The 23,177-nt window shown below is 39.1% G+C and overlaps 3 protein-coding genes across 4 annotated transcripts; 2 read left to right on the top strand and 1 right to left on the bottom strand.

Moving 5' to 3' along the window:
- Positions 1–3,203: 3,203 nt before the first annotated feature.
- On the bottom strand, positions 3,204–6,218 carry LOC141641716 (uncharacterized). Its single transcript, XM_074450368.1, has 4 exons — positions 5,139–6,218; positions 4,164–4,814; positions 3,340–3,834; positions 3,204–3,221 (listed from the first exon to the last, which is right to left on the bottom strand). The coding sequence occupies exons 1-4, from the start codon at positions 6,216–6,218 to the stop codon at positions 3,204–3,206; spliced, it is 2,244 nt and encodes a 747-aa protein (XP_074306469.1).
- A 4,444-nt stretch (positions 6,219–10,662) lies between these two features.
- LOC141643510 (ADP-ribosylation factor 2-like) lies at positions 10,663–14,578 on the top strand. Of its 2 annotated transcripts, XM_074452696.1 has the most exons (7): positions 10,663–11,222; positions 13,167–13,403; positions 13,613–13,683; positions 13,789–13,908; positions 14,003–14,121; positions 14,216–14,297; positions 14,384–14,578. In XM_074452696.1, exons 2-7 carry the CDS (start codon positions 13,256–13,258, stop codon positions 14,387–14,389), a joined length of 546 nt encoding a protein of 181 aa, XP_074308797.1. In that variant the 5' UTR covers positions 10,663–11,222; positions 13,167–13,255; the 3' UTR covers positions 14,390–14,578. The 2 variants fall into 2 exon arrangements, with proteins under 2 accessions (XP_074308797.1, XP_074308796.1); XM_074452695.1 differs by lacking the exon at positions 10,663–11,222 and having other exon boundaries at positions 13,105–13,403.
- Positions 14,579–15,347: 769 nt separating this feature from the next.
- Positions 15,348–16,885, top strand: LOC141643509 (ADP-ribosylation factor-like). The gene is made up of 6 exons (XM_074452694.1): positions 15,348–15,515; positions 15,648–15,718; positions 15,883–16,011; positions 16,109–16,227; positions 16,415–16,496; positions 16,640–16,885. Exons 1-6 carry the CDS (start codon positions 15,365–15,367, stop codon positions 16,643–16,645), a joined length of 558 nt encoding a protein of 185 aa, XP_074308795.1. The 5' UTR covers positions 15,348–15,364; the 3' UTR covers positions 16,646–16,885.
- Positions 16,886–23,177: the final 6,292 nt, after the last annotated feature.

The raw sequence follows: 23,177 nt of genomic DNA, 5'->3' as shown, positions 1-23,177 counted from the left end.
ATGAAAATATGAAACAATAATGCTCAACAGGATAATTAGATAATCAAGTATGTCATATAATCACCAACATGCCAATTCTTATAATCGTAAGTATCCAATCAGTGTATTCCCCTACCTCAGTATTGCAGTCAAAAGTCGGGTGCTTAGTAATATTCCACAACAAATTCGCCCTCTGAAAGATAAATAAATAATAAACAATTACTTAAACCATTCCCGTTCCCAAAATAGAAAGTTACTAAAAATAGAAACTTCTTAAAATGGAAAGTTTCCTTAAATGGAAACTTTCCCGATCTAACGGTTTTCTATTTTACCAACCCGACTCAAACCCGTCTCTAAACATTTAAATAACTCGGGAATTAATTAGCTAAACAAGGGTACGATATAATAAGTGATAAAACAAGTTTTTACGTTTAAAGGAATTAAAACAACACTCACTAACACTACCAACCCGTCTCTACAACCCGCACCTTCCCTCTCTCTCACACCCCTCACGCGCCACCTTAAACCACCACGAACACCACCAAGCTTGCTCCCCTCTTCGACCCCACCACCAACAACCGACCCCAGCCTGGTCGACCGCCGCCGGTGAGTCAAACCAGAGCCGTCATTTGGCCTGGTTCACCACCGTGCCTCACCAAACACCCCCCTGTCCTCGACACACAGCCACCGCAGCCATCCCCTACCTCTGCCCAAACCACCACAGCCCTGGACGCCGTCAGCCCACGCACCCAGACACCGTGACACCACCATTTCGACCTCCCCCGAGTCCACGGTGGTGCCACCCCAACCTAAGCATCTAAAACCCGCCCGAAACCCCCCTGCAGTACCCGTGTGATCTACCCTGTCAACAACCCCTCTCGCCGCCAATTCTGCCGCCAAGAACCTCCCTAATCGCCACCAAAAGAGGCGACCCAAACCACCCAGTACCATATCTCCGACACCAGACACCAACACCCCTTCCCTGAGTCACGACAACACCAATAAAAACCTGACAGAAAACGAAAATAAAAGAGGGAGTTGCACCCATACCTTTTTCCGCCACCTAAACAGCCACCAGGGTTAACTATGGATGTCGACTACCACCCTAAGGCCCTCCTTGCTGCTCCGACAACACCTACGCTCACTCTCCCTCTCTCGATTTGTGTGTTTGTTGGGAAATGTGTCGCTGCTAGGTGATAGGCGGGTGAGGGAGTGGGGTTTTGTAGGGTTAGGGTAGAATTAGGTTAAACTTAGGTTAATTGGGTCATGGGTAAATGAGCTTGGGTCAACGGGTAAATGGGTAAGTGTAGAAAGGAATTTGTTGACGTGATTTGTTCAGTTAAACCCGTCTTAACAAGTTTACGATAACAATACGACTAAACAATTATCTCGACTCAACTAACGATATAAAATACAACTCAATTAACGGTATAAAATAAGGGGTATTACAGTCTTCCCCCCTTAAAATGAACTTCGTCCCGAAGTTCACTCGTCTAGTAACCCCCACACGCATCGATGTGGCCCCAAAACAAATTTCCCTAGGGTAAAAGACACGTAAAAGACACATGGATTAAGGTCGGATAAGGTCGGAAACAAAATGTTACATTCTACCCTCCTAAAAAGAAAGTTACGTCCCGGAACTTACCTCATGCAAATAGGTGTGGATAGCTTTCCCTCATGGAAGCCTCAGTCTCCCATGTAGCTTCCTCAATATTGTGGTTAGTCCACAAGACTTTCACCAAAGTTGTCTCCCCATTCCTGGTCTTCCTCACCTTCCTGTCCAGAATCTCTTTGGGTGTCTCTAAATAGGACAACTGCTCATCCACCTCGATCACCTCAGGACTCAACACATGTGATGGATCACTTAGGTACCTCCGCAACTGGGAAACATGAAAGACATTGTGAACTCTGGCTAACGCTGGTGGCAAAGCTAAACGATAGGCCACTTCTCCAACTCTGTCCAAAATCTCATAAGGTCCGATGAATTTCTGACTCAGCTTCCCTCTCTTCCCGAACCTCATGACTCCCTTCATTGGCGACACTTTGAGTAGTACCTTCTCTCCCACCTCGAAAGAGATCTCACTTCTCCTAGTGTCAGCATAACTTTTCTGTCTGTCCTGAGAAGCTCTCATCTTTTGCCTGATAATCTGTACCTGTTCAACCATCTCCTGAATCATCTCTGGCCCCAAAACGACAAATACGTCGATCGATCATCCCAACACACAGACTCCTGCATTTCCTACCATAAAGTGCCTCAAAAGGTGCCATCCCAATGCTAGTATGATAATTGTTGTTGTAAGAAAACTCGATCAATCCCAGTCTGTCCTCCCACGATCCGCCAAACTCTAGAACACAAGCTCTCAACATGTCCTCGAGGGTCTGAATAGTCCTCTCTGTCTGACCGTCGGTAGCAGGATGAAAAGCGGTGCTCATCTTCAGTTGAGTACCCATCAAAGACTGTAATTCCTGCCAGAATTTGGATAAGAACCTAGAATCTCTGTCGGAGACGATATCCTTAGGCACACCGTGCAACTTAACCACGTACTGCACATAAGCCTTAGCCAACTCAGCCTTACTCCAAGTATCTTTCATGGGAATAAAGTGAGCTGACTTGGTCAATCTGTCGACGATCACCCAAATCATGTTGTTACCCCTTTGAGTCCGAGGCAACCCGACGATGAAGTCCATGGAGATACTCTCCCACTTCCACTCTGGTACATCTAGCGGCTGAACTTTCCCTTGTGGTCTCTTGTGCTCACCCTTCACCCTCTGGCATGTCAAACATCGAGATACGAACTCAGCGACTTCCTTCTTCATATTAGGCCACCAAAACGTCTTTTTGAGGTCCTTGTATAACTTATCCCCTCCAGGGTGTACAGAATATGGAGTAGCATGTGCTTCTGTGAGGATTTTCTTCTTCAGTTCCTCATTAGCTGGCACACACCACCTCTGCCCAAACCTCAAGCTCCCATCTGCATGGACGCTGAATTTAGCATAAGGCTCCGCACCTGCCTGCTCTACCTCATTGCGCCACTTCTGGATTCTAGCATCCCCTTTTTGTAGCTCTCGGATCTCCTCGTACAACTCCGGCTCCACTGTCATATCCCCAACGGTCTCACCTCGTCGGATCATGTAAATCCTCATCTGCCTTAGCTCACCGACCATTCTCACCCTGGATCTGGCACTGGTTAGGGCATGGATAGACTTCCGACTTAAAGCATTGGCTACGACATTCGCTTTTCCTTCATGATAGAGTAAGTCCATGTCATAGTCGCCAATCAACTCGATCCATCTCCTTTGTCTCATGTTCAGCTCCTTCTGAGTATAGATATACTTCAGGCTCTTATGGTCAGAGAATACCTTGAAGGTTGCCCCATAGAGATAATGTCGCCACAACTTGAGGGCAAACACCACGGCCCCCAGCTCTAGATCATGGGTAGGGTAATTCTCCTCATAGGTCTTCAGCTGTCGCGAAGCATACGCGATTACCTTTCCGTTCTGCATCAATACACACCCCAACCCTTTCTTGGAAGCATCGGTATACACTTCGAAGTTATCATTCCCATCTGGCAAGGCAAGGATAAGAGCTGTGGTTAGGCGCTCTTTGAGTGTTAAGAAAGCCTTCTCACAACTCTCATCCCAAACAAACCGATTCTCTTTCCTCATTAGAGACGTCAAGGGTTTTGCTATCTTCGAAAAGTCTTTGACAAACCTCCTGTAGTACCCAGCTAGTCCCAAGAAGCTTCGAATTTCGCCCACATTCTTTGGGCTCTGCCATCTAGTCACGGCCTCGATCTTGCTAGGATCCACTGACACCCCTTCCTTGGAAATCACGTGCCCCAAAAAGGCAACTTTCTTCAACCAGAACTCGCACTTACTCAACTTGGCATACAACTGATTCTCTGCCAGAGTTTTTAATACTATCCTGAGATGCTCCTCGTGCTCTTCCTCGCTCTTGGAGTAAACCAAAATGTCATCGATGAATACAACCACGAACTTGTCCAGGTACGGACTGAATACCCGATTCATCAGGTCCATAAACACAGCTGGCGCATTGGTCAATCCGAAGGGCATGACCACGAATTCGTAGTGTCCATATCCGTTCTCAATGCGGTCTTAGGGATATCCTCGTTCTTTATCCTCAGTTGATGATACCCCGACCTCAGGTCGATCTTCGAGAATACTCCAGCCCCACTCAGTTGGTCAAACAAATCATCGATCCTTGGCAACGGATATCGGTTCTTGACAGTCACGTTGTTCAGCTCTCGGTAATCCACACACAGCCTCAAACTCCCATCCTTTTTCTTGACGAATAGAACAGGCGCTCCCCAAGGTGAAACACTAGGCCGAATATAACCCTTCTCAGCCAACTCATCCAATTGCTTCTTTAATTCTTCCATCTCTTTTGGTCCCATACGGTACGGTGGTTTAGAAATAGGTCCAGCTCCCGGCTTTAGATCAATGGAGAAGTCCACGTCGCGTTTAGGTGGTAGCCCAGGGATCTCTTCCGGAAATACCCCCTCAAAGTCTCTCACCACAGGTATGTCAGAAATCCTAGGGGTCTCAGACTCTCTATCCCACATCTGGCATAAGATTAACTGGTCTCCCTTCCTCAGACTCGATTTTAGAGTGTTTACAGAGATAAACTTGACTTTGGGTTTGATCATGTATCCCTTGTAGGTTACTCTGACTCCCTTAGGTCCTCTCAGAGATATCTTCTTTTGGTAACAGTCAATGAAAGCTTTGTACTTCCCCAACCAATCCATCCCTAAAATCACCTCGAACCCACCCAAAGGAAACTCCATAAGGTCACAGTGAAAGACAACCTCCCCAATCTGAATAGGTACACGGGTATAGATTTTATCACAAGGCACAGACTCTCCCGAAGGTACTATAACAGAATCGACCACTCTATCATATGTAGAAAGGTTTAAGGCTCTAACATGCTCCCTAGATATGAATGAATGTGTGGCACCCGAATCGAATAACACAAAGGTGGGTTTAGAGTTGACAAGAAATGTACCAGTCACGACATGTGCATCCTCCTTTGCTGCTTCTTTCCCCATGGCAAAGAGCTTGCCACTGGACTTAGCTCCAGACTGACTCGACGAAGCGGTATTGGGTTGCTTGTTCCCCTCGTTCGGTTCCTCCGAAATTACCACCCCATGGACTGGTTTTGCTTGGCTACGGTTAGTAGTTGTTGTATCTTCCTTGATAATCATTACTTGCCCCGGATCGGGCACCTCCTCCATAGCCGATGTTAGAAGTACGGTAGGCTGCTTTGTATCCCGATCCCGCTGTCCGAGACCCATCGAACCCGGATGTAGGTGTTCGGAAGCCCCAGTTGGTTTCCTCGAACTTCGGCACTCGAATTTCCTGTGTCCCAACTTCCCACACCCGAAACAAGTGATCCTGGACGCATTACCTCCAATACCAGCACCTCTGAAACTGCCTCCGCTTTGGTTCCTCATCCCTCCAGGAGCACTATTGGTGGAATATCCACTGAACTTGCCTGAATTCGGCTTATTGGCCCCAGTATTATCGCTGACAGTTTCCGACTTTCTCTTCTCAGCTTTTCCTTTCTTATCCTCCTTGATCTGCTCGGAGAGCCTTTCAGCAGCACCAGCCCTCAGATAGATGTCTTGAACGGTGGTAGGTGGAGCTGCCGTGAGTCTCTTTTTGATATCCACCGTCAAACCCCTCTCGAACCTCATAGCCAGCATGGTCTCATTCTTTGCAAAATCATCAATATATGAAGCCAACAGTCGGAACTTCCTATGGTATGTTTCCACTGTCATGTCCTCTGTCATCTTAAACGTATCGAACTCCTCCCTCAGCTTAGCTTTCCTGAACTCGGGCATGAACTGGTCCGTTAATATCACCTGAAATTCTAACCAAGACACGTACCCTTCCTCAACATCCCTAGCAACATGTCGAATCTCCGCCTTGTTCCTATTCCACCACTCTCCAGCTGTGGCCCTGAGGTAGTGTGCAGCTTGGTCTACTTGCAGCTCTTCAGGACAAGCTATCAGCTCGAATAGGTTGGTGAACTCCCGACACCAATCTCCCAGCAAGTGAGGTTCCCCCTCTCCAGTGAAGAAGGTAGGGTTATGCCTCGCCACTATTGTACTCATCTTAGCAGGGTCCATTCTTTTGGCCTTTAGGGCCTCATTCTCAGCTAATAACCGGTCTAAATCTTTCTGGGTGATGCTTACAGCCGTGTTCCTTTTTGGAGGCATGACTACAAGAAAATTTTAGGAATTAGCTGCAACACAAAAACACCTTGGCAATTCTAGCCAATTCTATCACTCTTATCCTACTTGTCTATCTAGCATGGTTTAGGGGTCACATAACCGCATATCACTAGACATAGCCTTCTAACACGACTTTATAGAGGTATAAGTATAAATCAACCTTAAAACATGCAAAGTATTATGCCACAACCTCCTACCAACTTTTATGCAACAATTAACATTTTAATCAGTTAACACCTAGGCAACGATATATGAAGTTATACTCATCATCATGCGACTTCTCTACCCTTTCTCTCATTTGCACTCTGGGTTCCCGGGTCAAACTGAGAGGGCCAATGGTTCGGTGTGAGGGGGCCCCTAACTCATCCCTTACCTTTAGTGTGCTCCTAACAGTTTTGTCCCGGGGTTCATTTTATTTAGACTCCTTCTATATTCATTGGATTCATTGGTTTAGGCCTGAAGATCGTTCGCTCTGATACCACTTTGTAACACCCCCATTTATTTAAGGGCCTGCGCTAGGACTCCTCAGATAAAGAAGGGTGTTACCATCTCGGAAATCCGAGGCAGTAGATAACAAAGAGAAAGATAATAGTACTTTAAATTAAAGTTTATAATGTTTACAACGGAAATAGAATATGTCTTAACTTAAAAGAAATAAAGTCTGACAACTAAACAAAATAAAAGTGAGCTAGCTCTAAGTCAAGTGATCCATGCTCTCTCCCTGCCAGCTCCCAATGTCTCAACAACCTGTCAATCTGCTCCCCATTAAAAGGATCATCACAGGCATACACGAATACACAGGGTCAACCGCGAGGTTGAGTAGGTAATACAATGTAATAAAGAATGCAATGCTATGCTCCTCCATTCAACTCCATCACACACATCCCCGGCACGCCCAACCATACCGATCCCCGGTAGACTATAAATATATCGACCGTAGTCGATCTGCCAGCTCGCAGCTGAGGACACCAGGGCAAGTCCTGCAGAACCCGCCTGGGCCTTAATCACACTAACTCACCTCCTCCAACTCCAACTCCGATGCAAATGCAATGTATGAAAATATGAAACAATAATGCTCAACAGGATAATTAGATAATCAAGTATGTCATATAATCACCAACATGCCAATTCTTATAATCGTAAGTATCCAATCGGTGTATTCCCTACCTCGATTTGCGGTCAAAAGTCGGGTGCTCGGAATATTCCACAACAAATTCGCCCTCTAAAAGATAAATAAATAATAAACAATTACTTAAACCATTCCCGTTCCCAAAATAGAAAGTTACTAAAAATAGAAACTTCTTAAAATGGAAAGTTTCCTTAAATGGAAACTTTCCCGATCTAACGGTTTTCTATTTTACCAACCCGACTCATACCCGTCTCTAAACATTTAAATAACTCGGGAATTAATTAGCTAAACAAGGGTACGATATAATAAGTGATAAAACAAGTTTTTACGTTTAAAGGAATTAAAACAACACTCACTAACACTACCAACTCGTCTCTACAACCCGCACCTTCCCTCTCTCTCACACCCCTCACGCGCCACCTTAAACCACCACGAACACCACCAAGCTTGCTCCCCTCTTCGACCCCACCACCAACAACCGACCCCAGCCTGGTCGACCGCCGCCGGTGAGTCGAACCAGAGCCGTCATTTGGCCTGGTTCACCATCGCGCCTCACCAAACACCCCCCTGTCCTCGACACACAGCCACCGCAGCCATCCCCTACCTCTGCCCAAACCACCACAGCCCTGGACGCCGTCAGCCCACGCACCCAGACACCGTGACACCACCATTTCGACCTCCCCCGAGTCCACGGTGGTGCCACCCCAACCTAAGCATCTAAAACCCGCCTGAAACCCCCATGCAGTACCCGTGTGATCTACCCTGTCAACAACCCCTCTCGCCGCCAATTCTGCCGCCAAGAACCTCCCTAATCGCCACCAAAAGAGGCGACCCAAACCACCCAGTACCATATCCCCGACACCAGACACCAACACCCCTTCCCTGAGTCACGACAACACCAATAAAAACCTGACAGAAAACGAAAATAAAAGAGGGAGTTGCACCCATACCTTTTTCCGCCACCTAAACAGCCACCAGGGTTAACTATGGATGTCGACTACCACCCTAAGGCCCTCCTTGCTGCTCCGACAACACCTACGCTCACTCTCCCTCTCTCGATTTGTGTGTTTGTTGGGAAATGTGTCGCTGCTAGGTGATAGGCGGGTGAGGGAGTGGGGTTTTGTAGGGTTAGGGTAGAATTAGGTTAAACTTAGGTTAATTGGGTCATGGGTAAATGAGCTTGGGTCAACGGGTAAATGGGTAAGTGTAGAAAGGAATTTGTTGACGTGATTCGTTCAGTTAAACCCGTCTTAACAAGTTTACGATAACAATACGACTAAACAATTATCTCGACTCAACTAACGATATAAAATACAACTCAATTAACGATATAAAATACGGGGTATTACAATGCACGACAGAGGCATCCTCGTTCCTCATCGACTTTCCAATCATCGTCCAACACTGCAAGTAACTTTGAAGCTGGTATGTAATTTTGCTTCCAATTGAATTTAAGTAAAGTAATCTTTGTTGCATAATAAACAACTAATTTGCTTTGAATTTCGCATACAGTCGGTGGGGCGCCTTTAGAGCTAGGTTTTACCGTGGTAAACCTAAATGAGTTCCGATATGCCCGATTTATTCCTGTTCCAGTGGAAGAGCATTTTGGGGGCTCTACGACCCGAGAGGTGACGGTCATTGTGGATTTCGAGTCATCTCACATGCTTTACGTGGTGATGAAAATCATTGGAAGCAAATGAGGTATGCCTTGTCTAACGAAATCAAAGATCGCATATACTTGAATATTTATGGAGACATGTACGATTTTGACAAAAGACGCATTAATTGTGTGTCTGATAGCGGCTGTGGTGATGACCATTGGATGATTGGCTATGATTTGTTTGGATTTGCTACAATGTATAATTGGACGATATGTCTCCTTAGCTCTCAGATTAATAACGGAGTGCGTAATTGGTATGGATCTTCCACATACCTACCTTTACGAGTAGCTCCTGGTGTTGCACAACCTTATGGTATTTTGTGGGTGTTGTATACCGGTCGACATTTTATGCGTATACGGGTTAATGGTGATGCTCCTATGCCTCAAATCAACCCATTATGGCGAGGATGTAGCGATGGAAGTGTTCATGATTGGGATCAGATGTATGCGAGACAAACTACGTCATATGAGAGATATTTTCAGGGTGAGTAATGATTTTAGTTTGTATTTGTCAAACATATTTTGATGCCACTGTTTATTATGATTTCATTTATATTATATCGTGCTTGTTAAATAGTAGTTAACATCGTACTAAAATAGTAACAATATAGCGTAAAATCATCCAAATAGTGTGTAATAAAATCAATAAAGTAGACCAAAATATCGAAAACAAAAACAGCGTAAACTTATCCAAATAAACACAGAAAACAATAAAGAAACAGTCAACAATATACTACTAATCATCGTCCTCTGCCATTGTTGTTTCTCCGTTTCTCCGTTTACCAATGTTAGTCTTCCCATGGTAGTCACATAACTGGAGGCCAAGCTCAGTGTAAAGTCTGTCCATATCCGTGTGTCTTTCTTCATCTCTTAGACAGTTATATTGTGAAAATCTGTGAAGAACTGTGACACCAACCTACAAAACAAATGCACCTTATTTAAAAGTAATTACACAGAGGATCTTAGAAAATATAATTAATTAAAGAGTTATAAATAAATTTTCTCAAAAAAAAAAGAGTTATAAATAAATAGTAAATAAAAGAAAAAATACTGTGCCGACAATACGAGCCTTATCAGTGGCCAATGGAGCACTTGGTTGGGAGAATTACATTAGTACAATTATCACAAATTCTTATTTAAGAGGAGTTAAATATATATATATCAATGTGGTATGAATAGAACAAAAGAATAATACACTTAAAAAGGTAAAACATTTGTCATATATACTCATACGGTGATATTTGACATGTTTAAACTTTAGATGGATAGGGCAATTTAAAGCAAGAGTATTTGTGAACAGCTAGTCTTGCTTGTGACGGGCTAATCCCGTCACAACCTTATGACCTCTTACAAAAAGGGAGAGGGGACAAGGTGGGGCACCCCCATGTGTTTCCCACTCACCTCTCAATGGGCATTTTGTGAGAAGAAACGGTATATGTCACAAGCTTGTGACGGATATCGCCCGTCTTCAATGAGATTTGGTGATTTTTGAATTATCACATATGATTAATAATAAAAAAAATGTAAAAAAAATAAAATAGTTTGTATGATTGAATTATCACATATGCTTAAGACCCCTCATAAATCAATCAGGACAAATGTAACAACAATTAGTCTTGCTGAAGACGGGTCAGAGCAAGTGACGGATAATGTCACTCACAAAACGGATAGGGGGGACAAGGTGGGGGCACCCCATGTGCTTCTCTCTCTCCTCTATTTGGGTCATTTGTGAGGGAAAATGGTATCCGTCACTCCAAAGTGACGGATACGTGCCGTCACAAATGAGATTTTGTGATGTAACAAAGGTGGCCTATAACAGCTCGACCACATATTTCATTCTCATCTTTATTTCTTTCTTCCAACTCTCCACGTTCAATACCCTCAATTATTCCACAAAATCTCATTATAGACAGTACATATCCGTTTATAAGTAAAGACGGTCAAATACAATACCACATTTCTAATGGGACAAGCAACAAGTGGGGTGGTGGGCGCAAAAAATGTCACCACTTTAAAGTTATTTAACCCGTCTTTAACTATAGACGGATATATCCGTCTATAGCAAGACTAGCTGCAATTATTCCACTATATATCACTCTCTTTATAACTCATTTTTGCTTCCTCGGTATGCTCCTTCTCCTTTTTATTCAGATTCCTAAAACTAGGAACTATCTTTTCACTTCATAGCAGAATAATCGTGGTAATGCGATCTCCATGTATGCTCAACTTTTCTACTTGCTTTTCTTCTTTTTATTTTGTGATTCTTATTATTAGCTTACATATGCGACCCAAAAGCTTCAATCAATTATCTTGAATAAAAAGATAGTACAAGAGCTACAACCATAGTACAATCAAGAAGTATAGCAGCTACGGCCATATTACAAGCAAAAATCACAGTACAAAGAGCTTGGCAGAAGAAGATGTAAGGTACGCCGGTCGTGCTACTTACACAACATAACCGTAGACAGGTCGTGTGCTCAACACAAGCAATCCACGAACATGTCGCACAGTGAACTCGAACTCGCCCCTGCTTCATCGTGTGAGCAACACGTCATGCTCGCCACTTTGTCGTGCGACAACGATGATATCCCCACCCCTATGTCGTGCAATAACCACGACATTCCCACGACGGCCGAACACCGTGACTCACATCCCCTTCACTGAAACGAGACTCAACACTCCACAACTAAACAATAATTCGATTGAAACCAAATTTCCAGAATAAAAGAAATTTTACATATTGAATTACTAAGAATACTACCAGTTTTCCAGAAATTACAATAGAATTACCCAATATTTCATTGATTCTATACCTATTAAGACAATTCAAATAAATGAATTGAAAACTAAATAGAATAATTTACCTTAACTGTTGTTGTTGTAGTTGTTAATGTCTTAATTGTTGTTTTTGTCGTCGTCGTTACCGCTGCCGTCGAGTGGCTGCGCAATTTCCGAATTCCGGCGGAGGAGCAGGGGAAATGAAATGTGGACCTCATTGACTGATCTAGTATTAATTAGGGTGTTAATTGGTGAGGGGTAATTTGGTAAGGGAGTTAATTATATAAGGATAAATTAGTAATTTAAACGGGCGACATTAGTAAATATCGGGCGACAAAAAGAAAAAGTGTTAATTAATTGTCAAATTTTGTAATATCTTATCTAAAAGACCGTGCATTTGCACGGGAGCTACACTAGTTTATTAACAACCCATTATATAATGATCGGATTTTCTAACATGTACCCTTAGGACACAAGATAAGAAAAACTCATTAAATTGTTTCTTTTATATAAATTCATCAATGTCATACATAATTTAAACTTTATTCATTAATTATAGGATATGTGAAATGAGAAAGAATAGATTAGAGAGGAGTTAGAGGGGAGTTAGAGAGGGAAAATGAAATGAAAAATAAGAGGAATATAAATGTCAATAGTATACTGCAATGAGTAAAATATGTACTGCGAAAATCATCACTTTTTTTTATCGGGTGAATCACTTTTGATTCACCCGATAAAAAAATTATCACTTTTTCTAGTATTTGATATTTTTTTTACCGACCACTTTCTTATATATTTTACTTGGTTTACTTTTAAAGCATTCCGGATCCTTAACTCTATTTCGGTTTTCAAAATCGTTTTAATCTTTTCTCCCGATTTAAATTTTAAATTTTTATAAAAGAAATCTGAAATTCGATTTTAAAACCTGTAAGTTTACCTTGACTTTCCATTACATTTTGGCTCCCCCTTTTATTTTTATTTTTCCCTTTTCTATTCGCTTTTTGAGGTGTACATTCACCTATGGATGATTCTAAAGGATGATTCATGTCAGCCGACCCCAAATCATTTTGGGACTAAGGCTCTGATGTTGTTGTTGTTGTTGAATCAAAATTGATTAGCCGGACTTTTCCTTACATAGGACGGATGACGTCAACCTCTAGATTATGTGGGAAAATAACAATCTCCTATTGGTCGAATACCGTAACATGTGGCTGTTTGTAAAGGAAAATGATATCCTTCGCTACAGGGCCCCACCAGCAATCAAAAAGTATATAAACAGATTTGGACACTATATTTCTCAAATCATAAGCAAATACTACAACACAAGCAGAAAATTGACTAGAACTATAACATCGTAAATCCACAGGTTCAATAGAGATTCGATTCTTGTGCAAAACCGTTCTACACAAGTGTTATATCGTACTGAAAGCAAGTGTAAGTTTAAGAAAACTCGAAATGGGTGCGATGTTGTCAAGCTTACTGAAAATAATGTTTGCAAAGAAAGAGTTGAGAATATTGATGTTGGGCCTTGATGCTGCTGGCAAAACTACTATCCTTTACAAGCTCAAAATTGGTGAAGTTGTCACCACCATCCCGACTCTTGGTATGTCGATTAATTTCTTCTACAAATCTACTATAAGTCTCTCTTAAGATCGTTGTAAGCCTGAAACGGAATTAAAACATATTTCTAGTTGATGCTTTTATTATTATGTACTATAGATTGTTTTACATCTGTTTTATGCTTACATCCGTCTCAAATAAGAATTTGTATTTCTTCTGATACGTTATGTACAATTACTTCTATTTTGTCAGGGTTTAATGTGGAAACTGTTGAGTACAAGAATGTTAATTTCACAGTTTGGGATGTTGGAGGCCAAGACACGGTATGTTACCCCGTTTCTCTTGAAATTTTAACATACATGTATGAGTAGTGATGTATCGGTTTTTCTTTCGTTTCGTATAATTTTTTGTTGTCGGAATGGCAACAGATAAGACGATTGTGGGGATACTACTACCAAAACACTCAGGGCCTCATCTTTGTAGTGGACAGCAACGACAGGGAGAGGATTGCGGAAGCCAAAGATGAGCTCTATAAGATGCTTAATGAGGTCTGCTTCAACATACATTTCATTTATACATACTCGAAAAAATTCCATTTTTGTGGAATAAGGTGTGCCAACTGCCAATGTTATTGTGACACAGGATGAGCTGAGGGATGCAGTACTTTTAGTTCTTGCAAATAAGCAGGACCTTCCGAATGTAATGACTGTTTCTGAGATTGCTGACAAACTTGGCCTCCAGTCCCTTCGTCAGCGTCGCTGGTAATCTGGTCTTTTTGGTCCATCAATATTCAACATTGTCATAATCCCGAATATTGTGTAACACTTTGATTTGCAAAACATATAATGAACGCAGGTACGTACAGTCTGCTTGTGCAACCTCCGGAGAAGGACTCTATGAAGGCCTTGATTGGCTTTCCAGTAACATTTCTAACAAGGTATGCTTAACACTTTCATCTTACCATTTACAAACACTTTCCAACTGTTTTACCAATAATTTCTTGTTTTCCAACTATTGATGCAGGTCTGATTTACAAACATTTCGATATCCATAGCCGCATGCAACAGGGCTGATTTTTCTATGTTCTTATGATGTAATTATGTTAAAAACACTTTATCCGAGTGCCTTAGAGTGATTATTATGTTTCTTGCAAAGTTTTACTCCGTAATATATTGTGGAATATAAATTTTATGAGGTTTTACCATTTGTTTCTCGGTTTATGTACAAGTTTTCCCGATTCATTAGATGTTTTGTAATTTAACAATGCCGCGGAAAAGTAGAAATATCTCAAGCTAAATGTTCTGAATTTTGTTTTGGTTAAGCCTGAACTTGAGATATTGGACCATTTTCATCACTATAACCACTCGATTAACAATTTAAGGCACAAGCTAACTGACCTACGTACAAAATTACTGTATGCCGCAGTGAATTACTCTACGCCTACTAGAGGTAATCAAATACGGATTTTGTCTAGACACGTACAAAGTCCAACATGAATTTCTCCTATAAATAAGTGAGCACGCAGCACGCTGGACCGCTGGTCCATTGAACCTTGTTTAGCCGGCCTGTAAAATATATAGATATGAACAACAGAACAAGGCATTTCAAGAAAATTACAAAGGTCCGTCATGTTAACCCGTCTTACTCTTCTTACTCTCATCTATTATTTTCAATGATTATAAAGAACTTCCTAAATCTTTAGTGTATCATTCGTCAAATGACGTGGATGCTTCTCATTCGTTGAATACTGTAATCTTTAGGTGTTTAAAGGCGCCATGCCCTACTCTTAATGAACAAGGAACATACCAAGTCAAGTCAATCCTCTGCAATCTGATAAAATAATTAATAAAAAAAAATATGATTAATTTAGTGAGTTTATTATAATAATGCATAAAAAAGAGGCATATAAGAAGTAACTCTTCTAGTCTTTGGCCAAAGAGATCATATATATAACCAACAAAACGTAAGACGGTAAGAGTATATAGACGAAAAACATAGATAAAGATGGGAGTAGTGTCGTCCAATTTAACGACGATGATATATGGTAAGAAAAAATTGCAAATGCTAATGATTGGTCGCGGTTTTGCTGGCAAGAGTACCATTCTTCACCAGCTCATCCACGGTGAATTCATCCCCATCAACACCGCCACTGTCGGTAATCCCAAATATTTATGTATTTACGTTAATAAGTTGGTCTCACATGTTAATAGTTGTCGAGCAGAACTATATTATTGTCTAAGTCAATGATGTACGTAGAACTAAATAGTCAACGGCTTTTGTCTTGTAGGAATTGATCCAGAAGATTTGGATTACAAAGATGTTAGCTTCGTTATTTTCGAAATTGGCGGCCAATTACGGGTATTTTGTTATTTACGTGTACAAAACTTATTTTAGCGGAGTTTTTAATTAGTAGTAGTCTTTTTCATGTTTACCTCATTTCTATTAGTTCGGTTTTTATATCAATTGTAGATAAATTGTGTCACAATGCGTGCATTTTAAATTCCGATCTCAATCATGTACAGGACATGCAGTTATTGTTGAAACACTGTTTCAATACTACCCCGGCCTTAATCATGGTTGTGGACAGCAGTGACCGAGACAGAATCGAAGACGCCAGGGAAGAGCTCCACCGTTACATGAAGGAAATTGAGGTCTAAATTACACATGTTCTTAATTGTTTATTTCTTTTGGAAATGACATGAAAATAAAGTTTAAGACACTCTTGTTTGGATCTCTTGTTTCATTAAGGTAATCGGAAAGAAAGCAAATATTTTGGTGTATGCGAACAAGCAAGACCTTCCGAATGCAATGTCTGTAGCTGAAATCACTGATAAACTTGACCTCCAATTGCTTGATCGACATTACTGGTATTACTCTTTTTACTTACCCTATCTATTCGATCGACTATTTATATTTCTCTCTTAATAATATTCGACTTTGATGCTCTACATTTATTTGCAAATTTTAGCTAGCTTATTTGCTAAAGTCATCATTAAGAGACAGTACGTCAGTACTAATGTAATTGTTATGCGTAATTGTTAAAACTGGAAATAGGCATGTCCAGGCTTCTTCATGTGTTACTGGTGAAGGACTACATGACGGTCTGGATTGGCTTTACCGACAATTAACCACCAAGGTAGGATATTATTTCCAAACAATCAAGTCCTGGCCTTATCAATCTATTACGGAGTAGTTCTGAATAGATGTTATTCGGGAGAAGTATATATGATCATTTTTTGTTTTCTATACGTTCTTTCTGACAAGTAATTGCGTTTGCAGGATTGATATAGAGACGGTGGTAAGGAGTTTGTATAGGTGTAACAAGCGCTCTTAAGTTCGAGCACTGAAAGTGCAGCAGTGTAAGGACTAATGTGACGTAGTTTCATTGCTCGTACGGTTCTTAATACGGAGTATATCTTTAGTAGTATCTGCTAGAGCAGATAACAAAATTTAGGCAAGTGGCAGTTAAATTAATTAGAGTTGGAGCATTGTTGATTTGTTGTTGATCTATAATGTAATTTCAAAGAAATGTTTATCACTGCATTTGTGCAGCTTCTTTTTAGAATTTTTTAGTCTAACAGAGCGCGCACTTAGTCGCATTACAATAGTGAAAAAGAAAGATTCGAACCTGGAACCTATTATCCACAATACTTCCGTCTTAGCCACTAGACTAAGATATCTTCAATAAGCAGCTTCTTTTTATACTTTTAGAATACTTTTTCAACCAAAATTGTTTTGACCAGGTTTCTTGGTTGATACTATTTACAAGGACTTGGTATTTTATTAACGTTTTTTCTTATTAGACGTGTTCTAAGAGCATATAATATATTAAGAGTACTTAAATAGAAAGTAATAATAAAACACTTAATCAGATTTCAGTGTTATTTTTTTTTTTTTTTGAAATTGTCATCTCATTAATAATCAACTAGGCGTAGGTTATGAAGATAACAAATAGACAAAGGAAAATCAAGATTGCTAACGTAAAAAATACATTCAAAATAACTATCTAAATACTGGTAATGGCACTGCCGCTCCAAAATCATAAATTTCTTGAATCTATGAATAATCGATGTCTTTGCATCCTTCTTGATGGAGGGAAACAGTGTAGCCATCTTGATGTATTCATCCACGAAACAAATCTGATAATCTCCCCGTCGATTAAAACTTATTATATTGATAACAATCCCACGAAAAAATGGAAAAACCCCGAAAGAAGGGACGGAACAACAGATCTCACCAAAAGGGAGACTATTATTGAAAATAAGATAGATCTGCATAATATTAGTTGTTTAAGAAAGCTTTTGTGGGGCTTACCATCGATGGATGATCGATGGAAGCCCCCGAATAATAATGGAGGCTAGGTTTTTAGTGAGGGTTTTTTTTGAGAGAGAGAGAGAGAGCGCTTTTGTTAAGATTATAGAGGGAGAATTGCATAAATGATTTGTATTATTTGATATGGTGACTTACATATTATGGTGAGGGTATTTATAATACCTCTCATCCTAGAACTTAACCCTAATTTGGCTAACCCTAATGGTAGTCGGGCCTAGTATAGGCCCAATCTCCTAATACCCTCCCGCAATCGTAAAGGCAGTACGTAATTCGTACGAACTTTACGATTGGAGAATAACAATAAAATCAAAATAAGAAAAAATCAATCTTCATCGACTTCTCCGTCTTCATCATCATCTCCGTCTTCGCAAGGTTGGTAAAATAAACGAGTATTAAGACTCGCTAGAAAATTTCTCGAACAAGAACGTTAATTTTTTCGGACTTGTCGAAAATATGAGTCAATTTGCAGGAACCCTAATCGAACCTGACAAATATCAATAAAACGGAAAATTATCCGTTACTTTCAAGATTTGGAGAACGCTAAGTTTTTCGGACTCCAAATTGATTTGAACCACCATCGTGGTGATTTTAATTGCGTAACTACTTGATCAATTTTTAGACTACCTTGAACGAATTCGAAAAATTAATAATGAAATTTGAAAGAAAGACGGTCAGAAAGATCAATCATGGTCTTAAAATCCCGTGGAAATCAATTCACCCTCCATAAAATTTCCACACCATTGATGTAAGGGAACAAATAGAGAAAACGATAAAACACGTAGTGCTGCACCATTTTTTTTTATTTTTTTTATTTATTTCAAAACAGAAAGTATTATGTGGTTGAAAATCCTACCGGTGGGTGTAAATTTCCGGCCACCCACCGGTAAGAATGCGGAAGCGGTTTATAGAGACCTCAAGATCGAGGCTCTGATACTATGTTAAGATTATAGAGGGAGAATTGCATAAATGATTTGTATTATTTGATATGGCGACTTACATATTATGGTGAGGGTATTTATAATACCTCTCATCCTAGAACTTAACCCTAATTTGGCTAATCCTAATGGTAGTCGGGCCTAGTATAGACCCAATCTCCTAAAGTTCGTACTATGCCTTTACGATTGCGGGAGGGTATTAGGATACTAGGCCCATTAGGGCCGACTATCATTAGGGTTAAGTTATGACGGCTATCGTCTAGGGTTTAGACTAATATGGTTTATTATATATATTGTGTCGATGTATTCAATGAGGGATCAATCAATAATACATTCTCCCTTATTATCGTCTCCCCTCTATAATCTTAACATGGTATCAGAGCCTCACGCTCTTGAGGCCTAAAAACGATCACGATCTTCCGCCGCCCTGCCGGAGGGACTAATGACCTACGGTGCCCTCCGGCGGGATTTAATAAGAAAAAAAAAAAACTCAAAATATAATTGCCGAAGTGCCGATCCTTTAAACTAAGGCTACAATTGTATGCGCACAGACATATTCGTCCATTTAGATGATTTATTTTCATCTCATCTCATCCGTACGTACTTATTTAAGGGCTGTGATGATGAGGTGATTATGTTGTGTCTGTGTTCCGTCTTTTGTTGATTTTCCATTTTTTATCCCGAATAAATTGTCCAAACCTAAAAAAAAAAAAAAAAAAATCGTGATTCTTCTCTTTCGAAAATCATCAATTCTGACCAAGGTAGCACTGAAAAAACTGGCGAGTTACGCACCGAAAAAACTGGCGAGTTACGCACTGAAAAAAACTGGCGAGTTACGCACTGAAAAAAAATTGGCGAGTTACGCACTGAAAAAAAACTGGCGAGTTACGCACTGAAAAAAAACTGGCGAGTTACGCACCCAAAAAGACTGGCGAGTTACGCAAGAAATTGTCTGGCGAGTCCTATACGCACCCAAAAAGAAGTGTCTGGCGAGTCTTATACGCAATATCTACTGCCTTGCGACGATGAGAAGTTTTTCATAAAGAAGATTCGTTAAGATTTGAAAATCCATGTTTTTATTTTAATTATTATCTTGCTTGTATTTCTCCAATCGTAAAGTTCGTAATATGTACTGCCTTTACGATTGCGGGAGGGTATTAGGATACTAGCCCAATTAGGGCCGACTATCATCTAGGGTTTGGTAGTGACGGCTACGTCCTAGGGTTTTAGTAATGCTTAGGGTTTCTTGTAAGGTATTATAAATACCGATCATTCTACCGATATCAATAACACAACAACTATTATCAATTACAATTGTCTTATGAAATACTCTCCCCTTCTAAAATCTATCAGCTTTGTATCAATAAAGATTTCAGTGCTATTTTTATTATCAAACTAGTTGGTCCCATTAGAATTATCTGTACAAATATATTCTTAAGTTGATAAGAAAAAGTCCAACAATGTTGAATCATTAATGTAAAAAAAAAAAAAAAAAAAAATTGTTGTTGGTGTACGTAGTTGTATAATTGATCACCGATAAATTATTAGTACTTTTAGCATAAATGTTTTGCCGTTCAGTAGTATAACATCAAGATATACTTATATTATGTAGTTAACTTTTTCATTGTCACAAGCACATTCGGTTTTTAGTTAAATACAAGACGCTATATCTATAACACATGCTGCAGAACGCAATAATGAACCTTTAATAACGAAGACATGCCTTTATAAGTTTTGCAAATTATTTTCACCACCAACAACTACGTAATATTGAATGATGTTACGTAAAACAACATGTGTCATAATTATATATATTTAGTGTATTCAGAGAAAATGCTAGATCTCTTACAACATAATTTTACCTTGACTATCTACATACAACTAAGAGCATTTGATCCTTATAAATTTCTCACAAAATCAAATCCAAATTGAATTCTAATATAATTAGTAGTCTAAACAACAATCAATCAAAAATATATGTGATTCTTTTACATAAAATGTAAAGGGCACCTAGTAGTATCATATGTGACAATAACATTATCTAGTAGTTTATGACATCATCAAAATCGTTGGGTTACCAAATTAGTATTTTAGGGCATCGTTGAAAATGTTAGTTAAAGTTACCATGGTCTGGTAATATAAAACTATTATATTTAATAAAAATTAAAACCCTGCTGAAAATGGGGTAAACAAAATTTGGGGGGTTGCTTTAGATGAGGTTTGATTAATTATCAGTTTTATAGCAAAAACACAACGAAAGCGTTGTGGCATTTGTTATTATCTATATCAGTTGTATAACATTCAGAAATATAGTTGGACTATAGAGTTATCGTTATTATTGTCTCACGCACTTTCGGTTTTTAACCAAAATAGTCTTTGACTATTTACAGTTAAGAATACTTGTCCTAAATCTTTCATGCAAAATATATAATAGGACACGTAATTTGGTAAATTTGTGAAAATTTCTTTGTAAACAATGTCCTTTGTGTGGCGTAAGCGTTGATACATTTGGTCTTTATTATCGATGAGAACCTTAATTAATCCCTCGGATAACATTGATCTTGACGCTTTTACGTAAAGCTGGCCATTACTAAAAGTAGTTTTGGCAGATAAATTTAGACATTATTAAGTGACTGTTTCCGCTTAAGAATGAAAGGAATCTTTATCCTCGGCTTCTATACCTTTTCCCGACTTTGGAACTCGTAATTATCTTCACTTCTACTATGATTTTTCCAAAGCGATTGATACTATGACAGGTCCCGTTTCATAATCCTCTTACGGAGTTAATGTTCCTCAACAACATAACTGATATGCCACACATGGTATTGTGGTAGAGCTTACCATTATGATTATATTAAAAAAATGTATCATGTACATTCCCTTCCCTTCTTAAACATATTTCACTTTGCTTCTTAGCGGGCTAAATTTGTATAACTTTGACCATTAATATGTGAAAATCATGGTCAAACTAATGCATTGACGACTGTTTAAAAGCAATACAAAAGATCATTGCGAAGAGGGTGAAGTAAATTAATGTGAAAATCCGAAAAGATAATGAATTTTGCTCCTTAAGTCTAACCCTACTAAAGTACTCTACCAAGTCTCGCATAACGAAGACAAAAAACGACGGCTGAAAGCAAGGATGTCATACAGGGGAGGGGACGTGAAGGTTGTAGGTCTTCTCACGTGTTGCGGGTAAAAATTTTTAAAACTATAACTCACTCAACTTGTGGAGATCTTAAAATAGTTTTATACTCCCTCTCATTCACTATAATGTTCCCTCTTTTCCGAAACGGATTATTCAAGTAATGTTCCCCTTTCCTTTTTTGGTAACTTTTACTCTTATTTTATTCATCCCTCTCTCTTATCATCAAACCCCACACAACTCTTTTACTCTTATTTTATTACTTTATTTAATGTTTTGACCCCACAATTCTTTATTTAACTCCTAATTATTTATCCCTCTCTCTTATCATCAAACCCCACCCAACCCTTTCCTCATTTTTTTATAGTTTTCCTAAAGTATTGTGCCCATATGATATGGGAACATTATAGTGAATGGGAGGGAGTATTTGTTTATTTTATAGCTTTCTGAAATAATTCTCATAATATTTGTATCCATGTCTAACACTCATAGTTAGCATGATTTAAAATTCAGTTTTAACCTAAAACTTTATTTATATTCGCTGCATCCAAGACAAATGCTACATAATTGGACACTTACTTGTGATAGAATTTCCCTTTTTATCAAATTTGCTTCTTCTTATTGCAGAGCTAACAACTTTTATTCTTATGTGAAAAGCTCACGTTTATTTTAAACCAATCGCTTATTATTCTGTTCCTCATGACTATTATAGAGTATATTTGTAATTTGTACTATAATGTCTAATTGTTAATATTTATTCTAAACCAATAGTTATTTATATATTCTAACAATCAAGTTTATAAAATTAAAAGGAACTTGAGATTAACTCCTAACAATAGGCTCAAAAGCAAGTAAACATGGGCATATAAATAAGAAATTAATTTGATATGAGGAAGGTCGGGAGATTATGAAAAATCTCATATTTAGTCTCTGTTTCTATGAAATAAGTTTAAGCTTATTTGACCAAAATTTCATTTATCTTAATTTCTTATAAGTATTTGGTAGATAAATTATTTACCAAAATAAGAGTAGCGTGTGAGAAATAAGTTCCCTGTTTGTTATTTTTAATCCTTCAATTTACAAATAAAATTAAAGGGTACGGAAGACTGGTCTCTCAATAACTTATTGAAAGACCGTCTCTCCCAAGTTTTAGTGTCAATTTAAAATATTAAATATGGGGTACTTATTATATCTTTTTATGTCATTTTACTAAAAAAACAGCTACCTTTTGGTTAGTTTTTCCAACATTTTCTTTTTAATAAGTTAATTTATCAACTCGTAACTTTCAGTTATCTTTTAAGCTTTTTTTTTTTTGTTTAGGTTTCAGTTAACTTTTTAGTTTAGTATGACTAATAGAATCTCTGATATAGTATAACTTTTCAGTTTCAGTTAAACTATACGTATA

Source organism: Silene latifolia, chromosome 2, assembly GCF_048544455.1.
Source record: "Silene latifolia isolate original U9 population chromosome 2, ASM4854445v1, whole genome shotgun sequence".
NCBI lineage: Eukaryota > Viridiplantae > Streptophyta > Magnoliopsida > Caryophyllales > Caryophyllaceae > Silene > Silene latifolia.
The sequence above is the reverse complement of the archived record's forward strand: the minus strand, read 5'-3'. Positions and strand labels throughout refer to the sequence as shown.

What these genes read in the sequence shown, in the direction of transcription:
- LOC141641716 (XM_074450368.1), bottom strand. Translation starts at nt 6,218, where the DNA reads ATGCCTCCAAAAAGGAACACGGCTGTAAGCATCACCCAGAAAGATTTA. An exon ending in CAAAACCAGTCCATGGGGTG is followed by an intron (nt 4,815 to 5,138) that starts GTAATTTCGGAG and finishes GTACCTATTCAG; the next exon opens with ATTGGGGAGGTTGTCTTTCA. An exon ending in ACCAACTGAGTGGGGCTGGA is followed by an intron (nt 3,835 to 4,163) that starts GTATTCTCGAAG and finishes TTCTGGTTGAAG; the next exon opens with AAAGTTGCCTTTTTGGGGCA.
- LOC141643510 (XM_074452696.1), top strand. Translation starts at nt 13,256, where the DNA reads ATGGGTGCGATGTTGTCAAGCTTACTGAAAATAATGTTTGCAAAGAAA. An exon ending in CACCACCATCCCGACTCTTG is followed by an intron (nt 13,404 to 13,612) that starts GTATGTCGATTA and finishes CTATTTTGTCAG; the next exon opens with GGTTTAATGTGGAAACTGTT. An exon ending in TCCCTTCGTCAGCGTCGCTG is followed by an intron (nt 14,122 to 14,215) that starts GTAATCTGGTCT and finishes TAATGAACGCAG; the next exon opens with GTACGTACAGTCTGCTTGTG.
- LOC141643509 (XM_074452694.1), top strand. Translation starts at nt 15,365, where the DNA reads ATGGGAGTAGTGTCGTCCAATTTAACGACGATGATATATGGTAAGAAA. An exon ending in CATCAACACCGCCACTGTCG is followed by an intron (nt 15,516 to 15,647) that starts GTAATCCCAAAT and finishes TTTGTCTTGTAG; the next exon opens with GAATTGATCCAGAAGATTTG. An exon ending in TTGCTTGATCGACATTACTG is followed by an intron (nt 16,228 to 16,414) that starts GTATTACTCTTT and finishes AACTGGAAATAG; the next exon opens with GCATGTCCAGGCTTCTTCAT.